Source organism: Camelus ferus, chromosome X, assembly GCF_009834535.1.
Source record: "Camelus ferus isolate YT-003-E chromosome X, BCGSAC_Cfer_1.0, whole genome shotgun sequence".
Lineage (NCBI taxonomy): Eukaryota > Metazoa > Chordata > Mammalia > Artiodactyla > Camelidae > Camelus > Camelus ferus.
In genome coordinates this window covers 20,758,261-20,772,074 of record NC_045732.1, presented here as the reverse complement: position 1 = coordinate 20,772,074, position 13,814 = coordinate 20,758,261, and the positions used below count along the sequence as shown (strand labels likewise).

At 42.2% G+C, this 13,814-nt stretch overlaps 1 protein-coding gene across 1 annotated transcript; it reads left to right on the top strand.

Annotated features, from left to right (window-relative positions):
• Positions 1-657: 657 nt before the first annotated feature.
• On the top strand, positions 658-12,644 carry SYAP1 (synapse associated protein 1). Its single transcript, XM_032475710.1, has 5 exons — positions 658-797; positions 6,567-6,715; positions 8,094-8,152; positions 8,598-8,745; positions 10,870-12,644. Exons 1-5 carry the CDS (start codon positions 721-723, stop codon positions 10,995-10,997), a joined length of 561 nt encoding a protein of 186 aa, XP_032331601.1. The 5' UTR covers positions 658-720; the 3' UTR covers positions 10,998-12,644.
• The last annotated feature ends 1,170 nt before the right edge of the window (positions 12,645-13,814 follow it).

Genomic DNA, 13,814 nt, shown 5'->3' with positions numbered 1-13,814 from the left:
GGTTTCCAGTCTTACATTTAGGTCTTTAATCCATTTTGAGTTTATTGTTGTATATGGTGTTAGAGAATGTTCTAATTTCATTCTCTTACATGTAGCCTTTCCCCAGCCTGGCCATGATCTGTGGAGAAGCTGCACTGTGTTTCAGTTACTGTCGCATTCCCTCAGTGCAGGGACTGACCTGAGGAGCTTGGCAGAGATTTATCAGGGAGAGCCTGGGCCTCTGGGTTCTGTCAAGAGGTGTGGGGTGAAAGTGTGGTTTGTGCATACTTGAGAAATGAGTTGGGTCATGTATTTCACTTTTGTGATATGGTTAACTAACTCTAACTTTGGGTAGAGTGTTTCTAAGATTATTTACACTAATTTTCACATATTTAAAAGTTTTCACATACTGAAACAAATGTATTCATATGATTTCAAATGATATAATTTCAACAGATTGCACAATTGAATTCCTTGGCCTCCCATGAGGCCCTCTCCAACTGAGACTGTTAAAAAATATATGAAAAGGTCAGTTGTTCTCTGCTCTCTCTTAGGTGGGCAGGTTAATGACAGCTCAGTGGACTTTGCACCTGAAGCCTTCAGGAGAATTAACTGATGCGCTGTTATGTATTAATTGCATCCATGGTTTTCCCCATGTTTTTCCTGTTTTCATCAAAGGACAAGAGGAATTTCCTCCGTGACCCTCCAGCCGGTGTGCAGTTTAACTTTGACTTTGATCAGATGTACCCCGTCGCCTTGGTCATGCTCCAGGAGGACGAGCTGCTGAGCAGGATGAGATTTGCCCTTGTTCCTAAACTGTAAGCAGTACCCTCCCCCTAGCACACACACGGAGGAGGGGGCATCAAATTAAAACTCAGGGTGGGCTTTTTGGGATTTTTGGTGTGCAGATGAAATGTGCTCTTTTATGCCCAGTTAGAAGGTAAAACTGATTTTCCTATAAAAACAACAAATGTGCCTGTGTCCTTCTAAATAAAATTAAGGCCTACAAGGCCCACGAGGCCCCAGCCGCTGCCTTTTCTCCACTCAGGCCCCGCTCCCTGGCAGTGGCGGTCTTGTTCTCTTTGCCACCCATGGCTTTTCTCTGCCCAAAGGCCCTTCTCTCCTCACGAAATCCCTGCTTATCCTTTCAGCTCCACTGCACACATAATGTCTTCTGTGACACTGCCATCAGCGGTGACCCCCTTTCCTTTCCCTCCACTTCTTTCTCACTATTTGTAATTCCAGTGCCTTACTTTGAATCTGCCCCATTTTTAAAGTCAATGGTCTTTTGTGTTCTGTGAGTGTTCCTGTTGTGTGGCACTCTGTGCTGGTTGTAGGAATGCAGTTTCTTACTGTTCCCTGAGAAGACACGAAGTATAGTTTTCTTGAGACACCGTTTTCTCTGTGTTCTTTCTCTGAATCTTCGCTTTGGGCTCCGTGGTTCATGTTGCAGGCTTTTCTTACCATTCCTTCGTGGCTGAAGGCACCGCGAGCTGAAAGGGTGCTTGGGGCTCTGTGCCCCACATAGGCCATGTGGGCAGGGAGGCTTTCCCTGCAGGACATCTCAGCTTCCTGTCTGGCTGCAGGCCTCACATCAGGGAGAGTCTGAGCCCTGTGGCTTCGGCGCAGCGTGGCGCTCCCATCCTCCGCTGCGCCAGCTGTCCCTGAGTTGCATGGCCCTTGGCTTCTGGTGAACTGTCAGTCTCTGCCACAGGCGAACACAGTCCCTGGCCTGAAGGGGCAGTGCAGGAGCCATCTCAGCGCTCCTTCAGGGCCTCTGCACCAGCCTTCAAAGATGCCTGAGGCCTGCCTTCCCAGCATCTTTCTGTGCTTCTGCCTGATAAACCGGCCTGCTTTTTGTTGGCTGCCCCGCCGTCAGGCACCTCAGCGCAGCTCTCTCTGGTGTACAAGATAGCTTACTATCTGCCCATCAACTTTTCAGCCTCCACTGTATTTTTCTTGCTAGTTTTCCTTGTCATTGTAGGTTTTATCTACTTAATTCTTTCCCTATTATTTTAGTGGTGATTTCACAAGCAGCACACATAAAACACGTGTTTGTTTTGCTATGTTTAGCTGGCCTCCAGGGGTTCTAACAAATGTTTGCTAGACTTGGTTCACATAGCAGCACAGATCTTCCATCTGTGAGAGAATACTTTGAAACTGTTCTTCCAGACTTGAAACAGCAATTACATAGAATCTTTTTTTTTTCACACGTGTTGGTGAAACTCTTCTCTCTATAATAACATACTGATGATGAATTTCTACAGCTTTCCCCCACCCTCCCAAAAGAAAAGTATGTGTTTTATGGCTAAAATCTCATTACAAATTTAATCCTTAGACTGTAAAGTAGCTATATTTCATTAAGGATATAAAAGATTTTATCATCTGATCTATTTTTTACTATTATGCTCACAAAACTCTGGGAGTTGGCCTTGGAACAATTCATGTGTGTATATCTGTTTGTAGATCTTTCATCTCGGGCTCTTAGGTCAGACCTTTCAGGAGTAACTGCCTCTGGGAGAAGAGTAGCAAAGCTCTGGGGTCAGGTGTGCCTACACCCGAAGGGCCTGAAGGCTCCCACAACTGGGAGCCAGTTTCAGACCACCCCAGGCCACACACCGGCTTTCCGCTGGGCTCTCAGGCGCCCAGAGGCCCCGAGGCGCTGGGCCGGGAGGCCTGGGGTGCTCCTGGCAGGCCTGTAGTTTCGGTTATTGCCAATTCTTGACTCCTCTCTTGCCGCTGACAGTAATTTTCAATTTCTTTTAAGCTTTGGAGAACTGATATTTGGCAAATAGTATTTTTTATTTGTTGCTGGCTAAGTAAACTACCCGTTGAGTTATGTAATTCCAGTTTCCTACTGCTAATTCTGTTAGGGATGATTTAGAAATTAGAGTTAGTGTTTATAAGTCTTTATCTGTTAGAAATGCTTACTGAAGTATTTATGGATAAAAGGACATGCTATCTGACATTGCCTTAAAATATTCCAACCCCATCCAGAGAAGAGCACGTATGCAGGGGAGAGGGACATAGATTTTGAAACGTGTTGAAGTTAGGTCATGGGTACGTGGGGTTCATTGTTCTAGTCTCTCTACTTTTATTTTGTTGAAATTTCCATATTAAAACAAAACAAAATTGAGCCATCACATACAAATAGAAGACTTCTGGACTTTTCCTTCCTGACATACAGAAGTGCTACTTTGATCATTTGAGACACTTTTTCTGAACAGCAGCATCGTTAACCAGGAACAATTTAGAAAACCAAACAAAATAAACACTTGCTCCATATTTCAAAATGCCTCTTAGCATGTTAGTACTTCCCTGTGACAGCTGGCACGAGACAAGGCCCTGCTGCTGTCACAGGCACCCTCTGAGGCCTTCCCTCTGACGACAGTAGGGAAGCCACAAGTCTTTCCGGCCTCAAGCTTTGACATACGCCCAGTGTTTCCCAGAAGGTGTTCACCGCATACTAATACTTTAAAATGGTCCATGAGAGCATAAGTGGTCAGATAAACGTTTGGGTGTTGCTAAAGTTGATGGATTTCTTTATCATAGAACTTGTCAAAACCTTTAGTATGTCATATGCTTTGTGACTCTCTCTAGAGGGTAACCGAGTATCTCTGTGGTGTGTCTCTGTGATCACTTCTTACATTGAGAGGGAGAGACTCTGGAAAATAAAACAGTCCAGATGTTTGTTTTTATTAAGAGAGCAAACATTGCCTATGGCCCACCTTACATAGTATACCTGTTTCATTTTGGACATTCTATAGAGCTCAAAATTAAAACTGACCTTGAAAATATTAAGGCAGCTCACTCCCTCATGGGAAGGCTAGTCTCAGTTTTGTATCACTGTGGTGTTCTGGTTTAAGACCCTTGAACGTATCTGGGTAAACAGCCCTAGTTCCTTCATTTGTTCCCCAGGTGTCCTAGTCTCTGTACCCCGTCACCATCCAGGTGATTAACCTGTGAAAATGAGTTCCCCAAAGTGAATATGTGTTGTCTAATTGCAGAACAGTATACCATAGTGTGTCTTTTGTGCTTTTTAATGCAGCCTAAGATTTTCTTAGCTCTCCTAGCAGCTGTAACATACTGCAGTTTGTACAGCAATGCTTGTAGTTGTCCATGACCCTCTATGAACCATTGTTAAGCCAGGTCTCCCTCCTGCCGATCTACTTCCAAGAGATGTTATGAGAAAAAGAATGGTATGAGGCCATGTGATTATGGGAAATGCTGCTGGACACATAGTAATAACTTGACAAGTAAGAGGGCATTATTCTGTGGTCATCTGTTTTGGCCAACAGCTTGTCTTATTCATCCCTGAATCCCCCCAGCACCTAGCATGAAGCCAGACACATGTGACAGTCGGTAAATATTGGTGGAATTAATGAAAGAAAAGATGGGCTGCATCTAGCTGCATATCATCTTGTTACCTGGCCTGAATTGTGTAGATAATCTTGCATTTTGTCTCTGTCAGTTCTGGCCCAGCTTCGCCATTCACAGATGTGACAACCACATGTTCTGAAGTCCTATCTAAGGCAAGCCCTGTCCTCATTCACAAACCTGGGTCTCAGTATTTTCTATTAATTCTCACTGGCTTTCTTTTACTCCTTCAAAGTCTTCTGTCGTGTTTTCTTCCACAGCTTTCCCCTCCCCATATACCCCACCGCATTCCAGGAACTTGCATCCCTTCTAGTAAAGCAGGAGGTGGAGAGACATTCTCCAACCCTTTTGTCATTTCTACTAGCAAAACATTTTTAGAGCATAAAATGAGACAGGAGAAAACAAACCAACCCACACATACTCTGCAGGTCACCCAAGCCATTCCTTGGCTGTCCTTCTTTTGTGTTTTGTTGGGGGACAGGTGGAGAGGGGTTTTTTTGTTGATTCGTGTTTTGTACATCCTGGAGATTTTTATTTAATTGCTCTCAGGTGAGCACAGTCATCAGTGTCTTTTATCATTATTTTGAAACAACCACAAACTTGTAGAGGAGGTGGAAGTACAGTATAAAGAAGTTTTTTTCTGAATCATTTGAGACCTGATACCCAATTAACCCTGAATTCTTTAGTGTGTATTTCCTACAAACAAGGATTCTCCTACATAACCAGGATGTAACTATCCCAATCAGGAAATGGTACTTATGCGTTATTACCATCTAATTGTCAGACCCTATTCAAGTTTTACCATTTGTCCCAATAATACCCTTTTTAGCCAAAGGATCCACTTCAGACTCGCATGTTGCATTTGGTTTTAGTGCCTCATCAGTCTCCTTGAGTCTGTTGCATCCTGTCAGGTGGCACGTACTGCTGTTTTGTCCCATTACTGCCTACATTTTGGTCACTTGATAAAGAAGGTGGTGTCTGCCAGCCTTCCCGACTATAAAGTTACTCCTTTCCTCTTTGAAATTAATAACTATTTTCTGGGGAGGTACTTTGAAAGTCTGTAAATACCTCATTCCTCCTCAAATTTTTCGTATATTCATGAATTTATGTATATTTGTATGGACTCATGGTCCTGTTTTATGCAGTGATTATAATCCATTGCTATCATTATTTATTTTGATGCTCAAATCATCACCTATTTGCCAGTGGGAGCCTGTTCAAGCTGGTTTCTGTGTCCTTTTGACTCATCCCCATCATTCTTGGAGCATTTCCTTCCTGCCATGAGATAGTCCAAGCTTACCTTTTGTTTTGTTTTGTTTTTTGTTTGTTTGGTTTTAATTTCAGTTTCGGTTTCGGTTTCGGGGTAGGTTTTTTTTGGTTTTTGATTTTCACTTGAAAGTCCAAGCTTACCTTGTTCTTTCACTACTGTAACCCTAGAATTGGCCATTTATCCAAGGAGCTCTGGTTCCTTTTAACAGAAAATAGTGTTTAGAAACCAAGTTCTAAGCATTAGGCAGGTTCATTGTTACTGGGGTGTCACTACTCCTTGGCCCGCTCAGTGGACAGAGCTAGTGTGCTCATATACACACACATGCACTTGTTTGCATCTCTGTTGAATGAAAACCATGTGTTCACAGTGATACCTCACAATAAGGTTCATTCTGGAATTTTCCTTTTCCATGGCTGTAACTACCTTTTCTGATGATGAGAAACCTTGTTTCCACTATCCTTAATATTTTTACTTAATGATTGCTAGTTATTTGCAAGCTGCCAAACATTTCCTTTCATAAGGAACAATAGCCACAATACTTCCTTCTCACTGCTTGAAAGCACTTCATCCTTGGGTAAACAGCAAATAATGGGTGGAGCCCTGGCTCTGATTCCAGTCTCCCCGGCTGCTCTCCGTGCTCTCACAGCAGTCTCCCCTTTTCCTCTGCTGATGGCAGCATTGGTATCTTTAAAATACCAGGAAACGCTGAGGCTTCACTGGTGTTCTGTAAGCTGTCTTTTGCTGCTGTGGAGAAGATAGCTGTTCTTTTTATCCTGTTATTCAGCTTTCAATTCAAAAGCAAACAGGAATTTCCTTTGAGCCTCATTCAGATTGGAAAATGTCCCTAACAATCATCTATTCCAGTCTCCACTGCAGCAAATAACCCTGGCATGCATTTTCCGCATGCATTCTCAAATGTGTTGTTGTCTGTCTTTGAAAGTGTGAAGGAAGAAGTGTTTTGGAGGAACTACTTCTACCGCGTGTCCCTGATTAAGCAGTCGGCCCAGCTCACGGCCCTGGCGGCGCAGCAGCAGGCCGCGGGGAAGGAGGAGAAGAGCCTCGGCAGGGACGCCGAGCTGCCGCTGACAGGTACCTCCCGGCGCAGGTGCGCCTGCGCGGAAAATGAGAATTACTTGTAACACATTCTTAACTTTGAGACTTTCACGAGTTTGTCATCTTGTATGTACTAGAAGTGTCATTGTCACCTTAGGGAAAGTTCTTTCCAGAGAAAATACTCGTTCTCTTGTTGCCCTTTCTCTGACCCTGCTCACACGTCTTCCCCAAGCTTTTACTTTGCTAGCTTTCCCTCATTCTTTGGCTTTTTTATTTCTTCCTTTATGTTTTTCCCTCCCTCACCAGTCATCTTCCCATCTCTTTCCTTGTCCTTTGCCATGTGACTTTTTATACCTTCTGTCCTCCTCCAACTCAGTTCACCACTTATCTTTGTTTCTTGATCTTCCATTCAGCCTGATCATTTCTCCAGGCTGATCGTCTGTAGAGCAGAGCTAAGCTCCATTCCACTCCAAGTTATAAATATCCAGCCTGGAGCCAGGCGCCATTCAGTTACACATTTGACTCATCCTTATCGTGACAGTTTTACCCCCAGTCATTGGGGAAAGTGGTTGATAATATCAGCAATGATTTAATATCTGTAGTAATTAAAATAAAATATGTATTTTGTGTCACATTTTTAACATTTAACAAACACATACTGTGTGTAGGTACCAATTATTATAACTGGAGACTTACTCATTCGTGGAATTTTAAATGATGACACAAAACAGTGTGTCCTTAGGCGCGAGTTGTGCAGACACTCAAAGAGCACCTGACACTGCACTGGGGTCAGGGAGGTGTCACGAAGCTGCCCCATACAGCAGCGTTGGGCATTTGGCGGATAGATGTTGATATGAATCCCAGTTGTCTCTCATCCTTTAGTATTTCCTCTTTATTAATATATTGGAAAATGCCATTTTCCAAATACTGCCTGTATAACTAAGTGACCTTAAGACGGGGTTCAGTAAAGACTGTACATGTTGTAAGGTTGAGAAGATAGAAAATGCGGCCTGTGACAAAGAGTAGCTGCTGTGACTGGGCCTTACATTTTACTTTGTGCTCTCCAGCATACGTGAAGAAGGGAAAACTTGATAAATAACTTCATTCTCATCCTAAAAGAAAGAGCAGAACTATTCTTCAATGAATTTTGCTAACACTGAAATCAAAATTTATTTCCTGCTGGAAATCTTATATAAGGGGCATTGAATATGATGATATATTAAAAATATCCCCAAAGGAAAGAGGTTGAGATGGTTTCTCATAATAACTTGAGAAAAACAGAAAGCGTAACATTAAAGGCTCTTTTCTGAAAATTATTTAGTATCATCATACTTGTGGATAATTTGGTTGTTATTATAATATGTATTCAGGATTGAATCAAGCAATTATTGTCTCTTTTATTCTCACTTCTTAGAGGCAGTACGGCCCAAAACGCCACCTGTCGTAATCAAATCTCAACTTAAAACTCAAGAGGTAATACAGCTTTACGTTATACCTAGTAGTTGATGTCTGGAAATGAAGTCACTCTGTGTTAAGTATCTCAGATACCATTTCAAAACTACTTACAAATGTGGGTCTTATCTGTTCTAAAGAAGAAGGGTCTGGTCCTTGAAGAACTAAGGACTTATAGCTGAGACGTGAGGCGATTTCCTGGCATGAATAATTCTAGATGTGCACATCAGGGATTGGACAGAATGATTGCAGTGATCCAAACCATGAGTGAGCATATAGATGGAGCTGGTAGTGCGTCTAGTTACTGAGTCACTGTGCAGGTTAGAAGGTGGTGAGCAGTGACCACTCGACTAGCAGAGGAAGGGAATGAAAATGATGCTGCGTTCAATTGTGAGAGGACCATAAACAAGAGCTCTGTGCATGTCACTTAGAAAACCATTTCCAGAGCTCATTTGTTGCATTTCAGGATGAAGAGGAGATTTCTACCAGCCCAGGTGTTTCTGAGTTTGTCAGTGATGCCTTTGATGCCTGTAACTTAAATCAGGAGGATCTGAGGAAGGAGATGGAGCAGCTGGTGCTGGACAAAAAGGAGGAGGAGACAGTCGCACTTGAAGGTACAAAACAACCAGAACCACTGTCCTTGTCCTCAGTGCCAAAGCTGACTGTAGAAGACTGTTATTCTGAAGCAGATAGACAAACCTGTGTTGTAACTTCTGCACCAGAGCGGCTTCTCTGTTCCCCAACAGAAGGTGGATTCTAGCAGACATGACCAGATCTCAAGGCCCTCTGCCCTAAGCCCAGAAACATAGAGGAGAAACTGAGACCCAGAGGGGTTAAGTGATTCTTCCAAAGCTTCTCAGCCCCAGCACACGTGGCCAGGAGCTGTCAGGAAAGCCAGCTCATCCCTTCTCATGGAGATGCTGCCCTCCAGCCTCCTGCTGGGGTTTATACTGTATGTAGAAAACCCTCTCCCCAGCTGCTGTGTGCCCCAAGAGCATGGCTTCTCAGAAGGAGCTGACTGCCTTTAAAAATAAAATTGATTTAAAAACTAAGGTAGTTTAGAAAAAAAGTACCAGCCATGGGGCTGCTTTCTTTGGCACATCAGGACAAATTATTGGCCTTCTCCTGGATGACAAGCAAAGGCTTGGGTTAATCATCATTCACGAAGTCTTCTGAGACTTACAGTTCAGGAAGCTGGCTCTTCCCACAGTCATGCAGAGAGCACTGGTGAGAAACTAGCCTCCCCTAGGTGAACCGGAAGCCCATTTGCACACTGCACCCTGCGGGGGCCCTCTGGGGGAAAGAACTGGCAAGGAGGGAGGAGCCAGAGGGGGCAGAGGAGAGAAGCGAGTGGGGAAGTGAAAATCTGGGCTCCCTACCCTCAGACCCCTCCCACCCACCCCCACCCCCATCTGTTTTCTGAGAAGATGGCTGCTGGCCACCTTGGAAGAAGGCAGGCCTCAGCCCCGGGTGTAGCAGGCAAGGGCTAGAGCAGACTGTGCCCTGGTTCCTTTTCTGCTGCTGCTGACCCTCAGCAGAGACCCCACCGAGACTGGAAGGAGCACTGGGTCAGGATTCACATGGTATTGGCTGGCTGTTCCCGGCAAGCTATTCTTTCTCTGAATTCCTACCCTCATTAGAACTTGGACCACTTAGTATTCTTCTACATGTAAGGTGTCTTGGCCCTCCAGCTAAACTGTAAGTTCCTCAAGAGCAGTCACACCTTGTCTTTTTATCCCCCATAGCACCTAACATGGAGCTTAGCACCCAATAAGCACCTAATATTTGTGAAATCAGTGGTTTGCTACCCAACACACAGTGCCTTTTCCCTTTAGGTCACTGCTGTAAAAATTTTAAACATTTGGTTTCTGTTTTCCTTATAGCTAAGTTTAAGGGTTAATTTTTAAGAGTTGGAAATGAATTTTAGCTTTTACTTTTTAAATAGCTGCTTTGTTTTCTGGCTGTTTTGTAACGCTGCATAGCAGATCCCTTATTCTGTATGTATGCCATGCGTGTATATTGAGCACCCAAGGAGAAGGATGCAGCTCTGACTCTCCCCAGTGTGAGAGCTCAGGTGGAGCCTCCCAGGAGGGGCCGGGCTTTGGTGAGAGACCACCTGACTTCAGGTCCTTGTGTCTGTTGCCACTCATGGGAGATAATTAAGCACAGACTGTGGTTCCATCCATATGTCTGTCATTGGCAAGCTGTGTGACCTTGGGCAAGTCACTTAACCTCTAAGCCTCCATTTCCCCATCTGTCAAATGTGTATAATTGTGTATCTAGTCCATGGATTGTTCTAAGGATGAAAAGAGTGATATAGAGAGAGTGGGTAGCCCTAGGCCTGGCTGAGTGAGTGCCCTAGAAACGTTAGCTGTTTTTGCTACCATTGTCATCATTGGTCATGGTAAAAATTAATTTGCGACCAAATATTAATTATCAATTATCCATTTAAATAGCAGGAAAATCAGAGGCCTAGGTAAAGAAAAATAATACCCCAAATTTACTGACGACTTCTGATACTTTTGCTTCTGTATTAAATAAATTTATTGTTCTAATCTTATTTCTCTTTGGCCACTGTTCAGATTTGTTCAGTTTTTCTGAGCACCCTCAGTGCTGAAGCCTGAGACAGTAAATATTTCCGTGGTTAGGACTTACACAGGTAATTATAGTGGACTGCATTGTTGGGACCGGTGTTAGGAATTCAGTTTTTTTTTTTTTCTCTCATTTGTTTCTTTCAGAGGATTCTGCAGATTGGGAAAAAGAACTACAACAGGAACTTCAGGAATATGAAGTGGTGACAGAATCAGAGAAACGAGATGAAAACTGGGATAAGGAAATAGAGAAAATGCTGCAGGAGGAAAATTAGCCATCTCCTGAAATAAAAGAATAATCCTTAACATTCTGTAACTGACATTAAATTCTAGATGTCGATGCTTGCTGAATCAGAAGGCACAAAAGAATATAACTTTATGAAATTCAAAATTAGTCTTTTTTTCAAGCTGAAACTTGCCTCTTCTACTTAAAAAAAAGTACATAGGATGGTTATTCTAATAATCAAAAAGGGATGTTTTATGTAACATTTCTTTAGTATAAATAGTCTAACTAGAGATGTTCTTGTAGTCGATGCAGACATCTTTGCCACAGAAACATAAGTAAAATTTTAGAGTTCTGTTTTCCGTGAGGTCAAAAATATAATATATTCTTCAATTGTGGTTTTCTAAACATTTGTACTTCTTGTTGCATTTTTGTTGATACATATATGTTAAAGTACTTATCTAATGGATCAATAACTGTCAAAATGACCAAATTGTACCAAAGAACTTAAGAGGAAGCACTTTCAGAACTATTTTCTTGCAAGTATTTTCTAAAATTCCATCTGGAAACCAAAAGATAAAATAATTATGTTGATTATAATGATACAGACATCACACGGTTTGACATGGAGAAATACTGTGCAAAAACATTTGTTTTTCTTCGGGGCCTTTTTTTTAAACTATACCACATTTAATACTGTTTTCCTAAATTTTACGTCGTGGTTTTTGTAGAAAGCAGGGCCTTTCATCCTTTTTGTATTAATGACTGTCACAAGCCCATTCACCTTAAAGTCTCCTGTTGTTTAAATCGTCATCACGTACAAATGTTTTTTGCTTTTTTGGTCTTAATTAAACTGTCAGTCTTTATAAAATTGTGTTGTCTGAGTACAACTTTTGGAACTTAATTGGTCAGTCCTGCCTGGATTCCGCTCCACCAGCAGGACCGTTCACAAAACACAGTTACTTGAAAAGGACAGGTGGCTGAACATCAGAACACTCCATGGCATTTGCTTTCCGAAACTTGGATTTTTCAAGGAGCCTTTCATAAAGGGGAATAGAATGAAGGTAATTCTTTATAAGAAACATGTACATATTTCTGTTCTTGACCCCAGAAAAATTAGTCCCTGGTCCTTTGGCAAAGATATAGTCAACTAGAGAATTGGTGAGGGTGCAAGCCTTACTCTTGGGTTTGTATTTGGGATCTGCTTGTGCAAATAAGTCAGACTTCCTCGGCAAGGACTGCAGGTTTGTATCTGATGAAACCCCTGACCCCATCATCGAGAGATTTCCACTTTTGGTGCCACAGTTTCTGTTTACTGAGTTTGAGCCCAGAGATGGGTCTGGCAACTTCTGAAATAATCCCATTGAAGGGAAAAATTTCTTTGCTTTTTAATAGAGTTTTCTAGAGGGGAAGAAATACATTAAATGTTTTTAAGTAGTTAAAAATCCTAGATGTAAGCAGATCAGAATATGACAGTGCTTAGCTGTTAGTATATGCACTAAAATTCTTATCGATGAATATTGAATAAATACAAAAAAGGAAAGTTTTCAGAGAAAGAAACAAAACCTAACGTGACAATTGAAATATGTTATGGTTGTTGCTATCAATTTTACATGATACTCCTATTGCCTGATTGTCTATTGCCTAATTGTGTGTTGTCCTGTGGAAATAAAATAAGATTTTATACACAGCATAAAAATACAGTTATGCTATATTTTTATGGATTCACAGGTATGTGAAGTGTTACTCTTTTAAAGGGCAAAATAATTTGTAATTATGTTTGGTGGGAAATTTCTAAGTATTTATTACCTGCTTGCGGGGTTAGCCAACAAGATATACTGTGCATAAAAACACATGAAACAAACAAACAAAAAAATACATGAAACAAAACAGGAACACACTTCATTACTGGGAATTACACCTCAGTACTTGGAGTGTAGCTCAGGTAGCAACCGCATCCTCCTCCTGCCCTGGGAGCTTCATAAAGGGGAATAGAGCTAAGGTTAGACTTGCAAGGTCTCCGGCCCCACCCCAGACCTGCTGGCCCAGACCCCCAGGGATTAGAATGGACTTTACAGGTTGAGAGATGCAGGACTAATGCACAAATGCGCTCAGGGCAGCAGAGCTTTTTACTTGTTCTTACTCCTTCACTAGCGTCCTCAGGTGACACTGCCCTTCTAGTTGGCATTATAGGTACCTCTGCTGTTTCAGTTAAGAGGAACCAAGTTCCGGGATGGGAGTGGGGGGACAATGAATAATCCTGCTACAGCAGCTATTTCTAATACCACATTTCAAAGGAAAATGGCCACTGTGAAACGCAGAGGTGAGGCTTTGCGAGAACCATTTTACGTGTTCACAAGCTTTCTCTGAGTTTTTGGAGGGCATGGGAGGGCTGATGTGCCTGCCCTGAAGGCTTTGAAGGATGGATGGTGTGTTTTATGCATGAGAAATCAAGTAACAAAAGTCGTTTAAAAGGCAATCGAGCATTGAACCAAACTAAGTCTTAAAGCCTACTTTGGGTGCTTGGAGTCAATACTATATGAGAATTAACAATATCCATTTAAATAAAATAAAATTAAAAATCCATTTACTTGCAATTACAGCAGTTGATGGCAAGTCAAATCCTCAGCTGACCCTACTGGTCTCATCAGAAGGTTGTGCGCTGCTACAGTGGACTTGGTCACAATGTCATTATCTCCTATACTCAGAAGTGGTAACTTAAAGTGAGAAGTCTCAATTTATAATAGTTGAAAAAGTAAACTAGAGAACCTTATCTTTTAGGTGAGAAAGCAGATATTTGTACTCATCGTGCTTTCAGATGCCGTGTTGTAACCAAGATGGTTTTTCACAATCAAAATATCATTCAAAT

Coding starts and splice junctions, on each gene's coding strand:
- SYAP1 (XM_032475710.1), top strand. CDS start 721: ATGTACCCCGTCGCCTTGGTCATGCTCCAGGAGGACGAGCTGCTGAGC. Junction 798..6,566: donor TTTGCCCTTGTTCCTAAACT/GTAAGCAGTACC, acceptor TGTCTTTGAAAG/TGTGAAGGAAGAAGTGTTTT. Junction 6,716..8,093: donor CGCCGAGCTGCCGCTGACAG/GTACCTCCCGGC, acceptor CTCACTTCTTAG/AGGCAGTACGGCCCAAAACG.